The sequence below is a fragment of the Pelodiscus sinensis genome, chromosome 19 (assembly GCF_049634645.1).
Source record: "Pelodiscus sinensis isolate JC-2024 chromosome 19, ASM4963464v1, whole genome shotgun sequence".
Classification (NCBI taxonomy): domain Eukaryota; kingdom Metazoa; phylum Chordata; order Testudines; family Trionychidae; genus Pelodiscus; species Pelodiscus sinensis.
This window is the reverse complement of record NC_134729.1, coordinates 3,768,831-3,778,116: the sequence shown is the minus strand read 5'-3', so window position 1 is coordinate 3,778,116 and position 9,286 is coordinate 3,768,831. Positions and strand designations below refer to the sequence as shown.

The 9,286-nt window shown below is 63.5% G+C and overlaps 1 protein-coding gene across 1 annotated transcript; it reads right to left on the bottom strand.

Moving 5' to 3' along the window:
- On the bottom strand, window positions 1-5,401 carry LOC102463580 (lens fiber major intrinsic protein). Its single transcript, XM_075901871.1, has 4 exons — window positions 4,831-5,401; window positions 2,651-2,815; window positions 1,969-2,049; window positions 1-839 (listed from the first exon to the last, which is right to left on the bottom strand). Exons 1-4 carry the CDS (start codon window positions 5,188-5,190, stop codon window positions 654-656), a joined length of 792 nt encoding a protein of 263 aa, XP_075757986.1. The 5' UTR covers window positions 5,191-5,401; the 3' UTR covers window positions 1-653.
- Between the last annotated feature and the right edge of the window lie 3,885 nt (window positions 5,402-9,286).

The window sequence follows — 9,286 nt, the reverse complement described above, 5'->3', positions numbered from 1 at the left end:
ACAGAGGGGGAAACTGAGGCACGGGAGGGGCCTGACTTGCCCAAGGGCAAAGACAGAGCTGGGAGAGAACCCAAGAGTGCTGGTTCCCAGCCCAATTAACCCACAAGACCCTGCTCCCTTCCCTCATCTGAGAACAGACCCCAGCCTGCCTGCTCTAACCGCTAGGCCATGCTGCCTCCAAAGTGGGAGGAGATGGGTGGGGGGCGGGAGAAGAATTCTGCTCACAGACAGGACTGATACAGAAGGAAGGGGGCAGGTAAGGAGAAAGGGGTGGGGCATAGATTTAGTTTGACGCTTTCCTTGGCCCGGCCTGGTCTAGCAGGCCCATGTGCACACAAAAGCACCCACACACCGGGGCCTTTCTGGAGCTTGGGAGCAGTTCAGGGGGGGGGGGTGCCCCCACCCCAAGTACAATTATTGCCAAGGTTTTATCACAGCAAAAAAAAAAAAGTCATGAAATTAAAAACAAAACAAAGAGATACCAGATCCCGCCCTGCCCGGGCCCCCGTCCGAGAGAGAGCACAGCCTATTCCGTCCGTCCGTCTCCCCTCCGCTGCGATTCAGAGCAACAGTCCAGATCCGGGAGCCAGGCTTTGCCGCTGGGTCTGTCCCCGCCCCGGGGACGTGTCTGGGGGCGCTGCCCGGACTCCTTTTTATAGCGCCTGCGTTTTCAGCTCCACGGGCTCCCCGGGGGGCTCCGGGGAGGCCTGGCCGTCCGCCACCGGCTCCCCTTTGAGGATGGCCAGCCGCTCGGCCAGGCCCCGCATGCGGGGGCAGAGGATAAAGTCATAGATGAGTCCACCCAGAGTGGCGCCTAGGACAGGACCGACCCAGTACACCTGGGGGAGGAGGCACAATGGGCACGGGGGTTAGGCAGGGACGTGGGGGGTTCATCCGTCCCCGAACAACCGGTCTCCTCCATCCTGCTTTGACTCCCTGACCTTGGCTCTGCCACTGCTGGTGTGCCATGGAACACAGCCTCAATTGCCCTGGCGTTCGCTCCGACCCCTGGAGCAGACCCCATGGGCGGTGGCTGGACTGAGGGCTGGGAGAGGCAAGCCTCCAGCCCCCCCTCCAGTCCTCTGAGGTCCCATGGGAACCAAGCAGCCCCCCCCCACCCCACTGTAAAGGCAGGCCACCCCTCCAACAGCAGGTGGCACGTGGCTCTAGACCAGTGTTTCTTAAACTGTGTTCCACGGCACATCAGTGTGGCACGAGGCAGTCGGAAGTGTGCCGCGGAGAACAGAGTTCAAAATGGCCACCCTTAAAGGGGCAGGAGACCTTTTTTTTTTTCTCACTAACTTCCCCCCCCCCCGACCCTTTTTTTTCCCCTTGGTGTTCCTTGGTCTTAAAATTATTGTTTGGCGTTCCTCGGTCTTAAAAACTTTAAGAAACCCTGCTCTAGACTCCCCCCTGCCCCCCCCACCGGCACCCTGGGAGCACTGCGGGAGGATGGTGCATGGTGCCCAGTATTCCCCCAGGTGGTCAGTGCATGGGGAAAGGGTAGGGAGGTCGGGCGCCTTCCCCAGAGCATAGGGATGGGGGTGGGGTGTAGGTGGGGCTGGACTGGCAGTTTGGGAAGGCTCCCCGCTTCTAATACCCACCACCCGTGCCCCTGGGTCATCATGTCTTGGTTCATAGCTGAAATTCATGGCAATGGAGGAAGGGGAGATTCACGCCCCCCTGCTCTAAAATTCCACTTGAGCAGGTGGAAGGAGAGACAAGACAGAGGGGTGAGCTGTTCTGAGTCCCTGCAGCAGGGGGCAGTGCAGCACACTATAATGCAGCCACCTCTGGGGTGGGACATGGCAGCTGTTAATGCATGACAGCGTAAAATAAGAAGGGTTGGACCCTCAGGGTGGGGCATTTAGGGAAGCAAGCCAGGAGACTAGGGGCCGCTGATGGTGTGGACTCAAAACAGTGTGGCTTCATGGAGCAGCGCGCCCTGCCCTGCCGCCCCCTCCTTACCCAGTGGTTGGAGAAGTTGCGGGTGATGACAGCAGGGGCGAAGGATCGTGCGGGGTTCATGCTGGCTCCTGTGTAGTATATCTGCAAGAGAGGCGGCGGGGGGGAAGGGGTGAGGTTCCCAGTGGATCCTGGCCCCCCCCCATGCTGTGACTTGCCCCAAGGTAGGAGCAGGTGCATGGAGCAGCCATGGGAGGGGTAGCGGGTGCCCCATTGCAGGGGCTGTTAGGTCACTTAGGGTGCCACCTGCAGGGCCCCCCCATAAGGTTCTCTAGCCCACCTCTCTATAGTCACAGCCGTTTCTACTCCCCCCTCCCCGTCTGTCTGTGATGAATCTTGTACCTCGGAGCCCCCGCAGTGTGTGTGAGGGGGAACCAAAGCCCAGCCCAGGTCATAGGATAGCTCCTCCCCCCAGCCATAGGGAGTTGGGGGGGGGGAATGGGAGAAGTTTATGCAAATAAGACAAGGCATGGTAATTCCCTATGCTAATTAGGGCATTGCCTCATTTACATCAAGCCAGGAGTCTCCACTCTGCAGCCATGAAGTGGGATGAGGTCAGGCTGCCCCCAGGTATAATCAGAGCTGGCCTGGCAGGGAGCTGGGACAGGCCCCCGGAGCAGGGATCCCGGCTGTGCCAAGCCCCCAGCTCCAAGGGGTGCCCAGAAGCTGGCCGGCGAGGCGTTACCCCAAAGAGGTGTCCCAGGGCGAGGGAGAAGCCGATGGCCAGCGCCACGGAGCCCATGCGCCCGTTGTGGCGATCATCATATGCAGCGAAGATGCAGAGGACGAACTGCAGCGTCAGGAAGATCTCGATGGTCGTGGCCTGGGCCAGGGTCACGCCGGGCTGGATCTGTGGGGGGGGATCCAGATGGGATCAGCAGCAGCTGGCACCCCCGGTCCCAGCCGGCGAGGGAGGCAACCTCCCCATGTAACCCCAGCTTACGGCTCTCCTCCCGGCTCCCCTCCGCTACAGCCCAGGTTTCTGCTCCCAGCGCCCAGGCATGTCCCCCGAGCTGAGCTCCCTGCAGCGACCTGGGGGGCCACAGGGTCCCCAGCCCTCAAGCAAGCAGAGGCCAGTGTCTCATGGACGGTGCAGGGTGGCAGGGGAGAACCCGGCCTCGGGGGGGGATAGACCCCACAGGAGATAGGTCCTCGAGGCCCGCGCTGGCCCAGCCATAGGGTGGGGGAAAGTTCTAGTGACAAATCCATTTCACTGGCACCATCGTGCTATGCACCACAGGCTACACAGGGCTCCCCAAAGACACAGCTCAGATCCGGCTGTGCTAAGGGGAATCTCCGCCATGGATCAGCTGTGCAGGGGCTAGGACACGCTGCAGAGCAGTTCCACTGCTGATCCAGAAAAGGGCAGCATAAGTGTGTTACACACACACACCATTGTATACTCTCTCTCTCTCTCTCTCTCACACACACACACACACACACACACACACACACACACACACACCATTGTATACTCTCTCTCTCTCTCTCTCTCTCACACACACACACACACACACACTCACACTCACACTCACTCACTCACAGAGTCACCTGAGCCCTGGACTTCCAGGCAGCCCCACTAGCTCCCCCTGAAAAAGCAGCTCCGTCTGGTGCTAGAGGCAGCAGGCCCTGACCAGGAGCTGAGCCGCTCTGCGGTTTGCTGAAGGCACCAGGTGGGAACTGCATCTGATCAGAGAGCTGCTGCTTTATGAGAGCTATTCAGGGAGCTGCTGGAAACTGCAGCCAGGTCCGTGCACCGGCTGCCGGCGTTTGGAGCAGCAGAGCAAGGCTCCTGGGGAAACTGAGGCACAGAGGGACAGCGGTGGGACAATGCCAGCGTGGCTCCCAGCTGTTCTGCCAGATGGCGGGACTCTAGGGCAGGCTCGTGAAGCAGAGGAACTCTACGACTCTTAGGGCAGCATCACGCCACTGGCTTCCTGCCCAGGAGTTTCCCGATGGCTGAGGTCGGCCCTGAAGTGGGAAGAAGCCCCACAGCTGGGAAGGAGTCTCCCTGCCCCTCATGGTCTGCCATGTGCGTGGCTGCCTGTACGCCTTCATGCTGCCTGGATGTCTGGACACGGGGCCGTCGGGGATTTGCCTGGCCGGGATGGTAAACCCAGGGGCACCAGCCGGCCTTGGAGACAGCTCCCCTGCCCTCAGGGGTCCTCCCTGCCACGGAGCGCATCCCCCACCTCCCCCGGCCCGCGCGCCCCAAATCGCTCCCTGCTTTCGGCCACCCTCACCTCTAGGCTCCTCTCCCAAAGCCGGATGGAACCCAGGAGTCCTGACGGCCAGCACCCCTCCCCTCCGGCGCTAGCCACTACACCCCACTCCCCGCCCCGAGCCAGGGCCGGAACCAGGGCTCCTTACACCCAGTTCCCCTCCCTCACTCTCGCCACTGCACTTCACTCCCTCCCCGCATCCATGGAGCGAACCCTGGAGTCTTAACACTGCTGGCTCCCCCCAAGCCAGGCCCTTTCAGAGACTCCGGCGCTGGCTCCTGGGGAGCCCTTTGGGGTGACAGGGCCCAGAGGCACCTGGGGGCTCTTTCCTCCACCCTGGCCCCACGGCTGGTGGCACAGGCAGGTCCGGGTGGGGATGGGACATGGCTGCATCCGACTGGGGCTGGGGGCTGGGGCTGCGCTCCATAAACCAACCACCTCTTAATGGGGCATCATGACAGGACCCTTGTTCTCCCAGGACACGGGGTCCCTCCCACCTCCATTCCCCACCCGTTTCCTGCTCCTCCCCCTGCCCAGCCACCCTGAAACACCCAGCCCCCCCCCCCACACCTTAGGGAGCACTGCACCCCGTCTCCTGAACCCCTTCCCTGAGGGGCATCCCAGCCCCCCCCCCCCCGGTTACCGTGTTGAGCGCCAGGTTGCCGCGGATGGCGGTCGGCGTGACCCCGTAGAGCACGGCCGCCCCGGCCACCCCGCCCAGCACCTGGGCCACCACGTAGAAGACGGCGCGGAGCAGGGAGAGCTGGGCGCCCACCAGGAAGGCGAAGGTGACGGCCGGGTTGAAGTGGGCCCCGCTGACGTGGCCCAGCGTTTGCACCAGGGTGGCCGCCGCCAGCCCGAAGGCCAGGGCCACCTGCAGCACGTTGAGGGGCCCGGCCCCCCAGCGCAGCGAGGCCCCCATCCCGAAGAAGACGTAGATCATGGTGGCGAAGAACTCGGCGAAGACGGCCCTCCAAAAGGAGGAGGAGCGCACCTCCCACATGGCCGAGGGCGCGGGCTGGGCCGGGCGCCTGCCAACTGACTGCCCCCACCAGCTCTGGCTGCTTTCTCCAGGGGACGCCCAGCCTGGGGGGTTTATATGGGGCTGGTGGCCCAGCCCAGGAGGTGGGATCCGGGACTCTTAACTGCTTCATTGCTGCAGCGGTGATGGGCCACGCTCGGCTCCCCCGGCTGCCTGCCCTGATGCCAAGAGGGAAGGGGGGGTCAGGGGATCGAGCTCCTGTTGTGATGCCTTTTGGGGACCCGTCCTCTGCCCCCCCACCCACCAGACAACCCCTCCCACCCCAGGACTGTGCCCCTCAAGCCGCCTCTCCTATCCTGCCTTATCCGTGGTGTCCAGTCTTGGGGGACTCAGCGGGGGGGGGGGGGGGGAAGGGAGGCAGATGCCAGGCCAAGATGGGGGAGGCTGTAATGCCCACTGGGCTAAGGGGGACTGGGATCTCTGGAGCAGCACTGGGGGAGCACAGACCCTCCTGGGATTTCTGGGGGCCGCTGGCTCTTTGTCTCTGATCCCCAACCCGGGGTATCCGAGCCCCTCGGGGCATCAGACCAACGTCTCTACCACGTGAGGAAAAACCAACTTTCAACCTGCCGCCCCCCTGGACTGGGCAGCACAGTGGCTGCCAGGGCCGTGGCATGGGGCGGGGGGTGGGCAAGCTTCCTCATGCAGCTCTGCAGCTGGGCTCCCCCCCAGCTCTGCTGATGCCCCCCCATGCTGATCCACAGCCCCCGTGCTACTCCTGTCCTCCCCATCTACACCTGCTTTCCTCCCCCCTGCCCGGGGCCATGCGTGCTGCCTGCCCCTTGTGTTTCCTGCCCGCCCCACGCCATGTCTCGGGGCTCGTGCCCCAAGTGCTAGCTGGGGGCCCCACATCAGCATCCGGGGGGACCAAATTCAGACTTTTTTGCTCTTGTCTGTTCTGAAAATATTTCCTGCCCTGGACACAAAACCCCAAGGGCTGCCCCTGCTCTGGAGACCCCCGGGTGGGGCTCTAGCTACCCTCTGGGCATGACTTGGGCTAGCCGTACCCCCGCAGCACCCAGTGCCCGCGGTACTGCCAGGGCTGGGTTCTGGCAAGGAGCCAGGCGACTCGGGTCCCTTTGAGTGGAGGGGCCAGAGCAGGGAGCCTGACCCCAACAGGCACCAGAACCCCTCCAACAGAGATCAAACCACATTCCCATATGGACCACCCGCGGATCAGTCCCCCAGGGGTGGCAGGATCAGGCCCGCGCTGTGCCCCTCCCACCCCCAGGATTTTGTCTCTCCAGCACTTTGCAGCCCATTCAATGGGCCCAGTTGTTTGCCAGGAAGGTTTACTCAGCGCTAGCTTAACAGGCGCTAATTCCCCCAAGCCGCAGGGGATTAGCGGGGCCGTGCCATTGGGCGGGCGAGAATCTGCCAGGCCTGCAAGCGGCCAGGATAATGGGTTTGCTTCGCTCAGCACCGAGCGCCCAGCTGGGTGGGGCACGGGGGGGAGGGAGAAATGGGAAACAACCCGCCCTCCCTGTACCCGCTTTGCTCTAGTTGGGGGGGGGCTGACTTTTGAATGTGGGAGGGGGAAGTCGGAGGGGGGCGTATTGGTGTGTGTGGCTGAACATCCCCTCAAAAACGTGGTGGTCACAGCCCACAGGGTTCTTCTCATTATGTGGCAGGTGGGACACTGAGGCACACAGAGCAAGGAAGTGACTTGCCCAAGGTCACATGCAGTGAGTCTGTGGCAGAGCCAGGACCAGAAGCCAGGAGTCCTCATTCCTAGCCCCCTGCTTTAACCATTAGCCCGCCCCTCCTAGGGACAGAACCTAGGAGTCCTGCTCCCCGCACCCCCACTCAAGCCCTTTGGCCCCTGCTCCGGTGCCAGCTGACATCCAAGATCTATGTGAGACTCCCCAACGATGGTTGCCATGGTTACCGGGCTTCTTACACCCCCCCCTACCAGAACCGCCCCTGGATCCACCCTGCATCCCTGGCAGGTCCAGCTGGGCCCAGCCCTGCAGCTCCGGGCCCTGACGCAGTGACCAGGCTGCTGTTTGCCCAAAGCCGGCTTTAATAAGAGCACTAGGAACAGCGTGGGAGAAAGGGGGTTAAACCCACCGACGGGCCACGCCCAGGGCGGTCGTCCCTGGGGCCCTGCCACCCTGCATGTGCCAGCCAGATTCCCCCCAACGGGCCAACCTGGCTGGCATGCCCCCTCCTGCCCCACTCCAGGCCTTTCCCTGGCCTGGCAGCTGCTCCTAAACCCCAAGGAGTCACTGAAGGGCAGCCCATCCTAAGACATCTGCCCCCAGCCCGGCCCTCCAGCCTTGCCCTGGTGCCCGGCCAGCGTGCCGTGCCCGGCTCTGATCACCGAGCAGCTCCGACGGTTTCAGCTGCCGGGCACAGGACCCCCGCCTGGCGAGCCCTCTGCCTCCCCATAGGGTTGCCAGATAGTTTATCCAAAAATACCAAACACTTCCCTCCCCCCCCCCCCCGCCCAAAAAAAACCACCAGGAAAAAATTCTGTTGCGCAAAAAAAAAGGGGGAGACCAAAGTTATTGAGCAAAAACAAAGGGCGCTGCGCCTTCACTCCCCCACCCCTGCCAGACGCGGCAGGAGAAAATTGTCCCCACTGGGCTTCCGTCCGATGGACCCAAATAACGGACAGTCCAGGTGAAAACTGGACACCTGGCAACCCTACTTCCCCATCACCCCGGCCCAGGGCGCTCCAGGCAGCACCGCCCGAGTGGGGCGGCTGGCTTGGTGCAGTCACCTGTGGGGGGCGGGGGTGGGAGCAGTGCTGCTGTAGCTGGGGTGGTGCATGGCTGCAGGGGGTGTGGGTGGGAGGGGTGTGGGTGGGAGGGGTCCAGAGCTACAAGCAAACCCAGCCCGTGGAGTGGGGCCATGAAACCAGAGGCTGTGGGGGTGGCCGTGGGAGCGCCCTGTGTAGCACTCAGCCTGGCCCCAGCTGCTTTGGGGCCGCCCCACTGGGCTGGCGCAGCGCCCCAGCGACGGCAAAGGCACTGGGCCGTGCAGGGCTGCAGGGTGCTCAGCCAGGGCCAGGCCAGACGACTCCGGGAGCAGCTGCCCACCTACAGGTATGGGCGGACGGTCCGACTCCAGAGGAGCCGGTGAGTTTCATGCCAGCACGAGGGCCAAGGGCGTGGCTGAGCCATAGCCATCCCCACCCAACACTGCGGACCATGGCACGGTGCCAGCAGGGGTGGCGTGTGCCTGGGGACCCTCCCCAGGAATCAGGGGAGCAGCAGCACCATTTTGCGAGGGGGAAATGGAGGCACACACACGACACCAGCAGTGGCACGCTAGTGGCATTGCTGGGGACAGAGCCCAGGAGTCCTGGCTCCCAGCTTCCCCTCTCCCCACTAACCACTAGACCCCACTCCCCTCCCAGAGCAGGGGATGGAACCCAGGAGTCCTGGCTCCCAGCCCCCACACGCTAACCACTAGACCCCACTCCCCTCCCAGAGCAGGGGACGGAACCCAGGAGTCCTGGCTCCCAGCCCCCACACGCTAACCACTAGACCCCACTCCCCTCCCAGAGCAGGGGACGGAACCCAGGAGTCCTGGCTCCCAGCCCCCACACGCTAACCACTAGACCCCACTCCCCTCCCAGAGCAGGGGACGGAACCCAGGAGTCCTGGCTCCCAGCCCCCACACGCTAACCACTAGACCCCACTCCCCTCCCAGAGCAGGGGATGGAACCCAGGAGTCCTGGCTCCCAGCCCCCACACGCTAACCACTAGACCCCACTCCCCTCCCAGAGCTGGGGACGGAACCCAGGAGTCCTGGCTCCCAGCCCCCACACTCTAACCACTAGACCGCACTCCCCTCCCAGAGCTGGGGATGGAACCCAGGAGTCCTGGCTCCCAGCCCCCACACGCTAACCACTAGACCGCACTCCCCTCCCAGAGCTGGGGATGGAACCCAGGAGTCCTGGCTCCCAGCCCCCACACTCTAACCACTAGACCCCACTCCCCTCCCAGAGCTGGGGATGGAACCCAGGAGTCCTGGCTCCCAGCCCCCACACGCTAACCACTAGACCCCACTCCCCTCCCAGAGCTGGGGACGGAACCCAGGAGTCCTG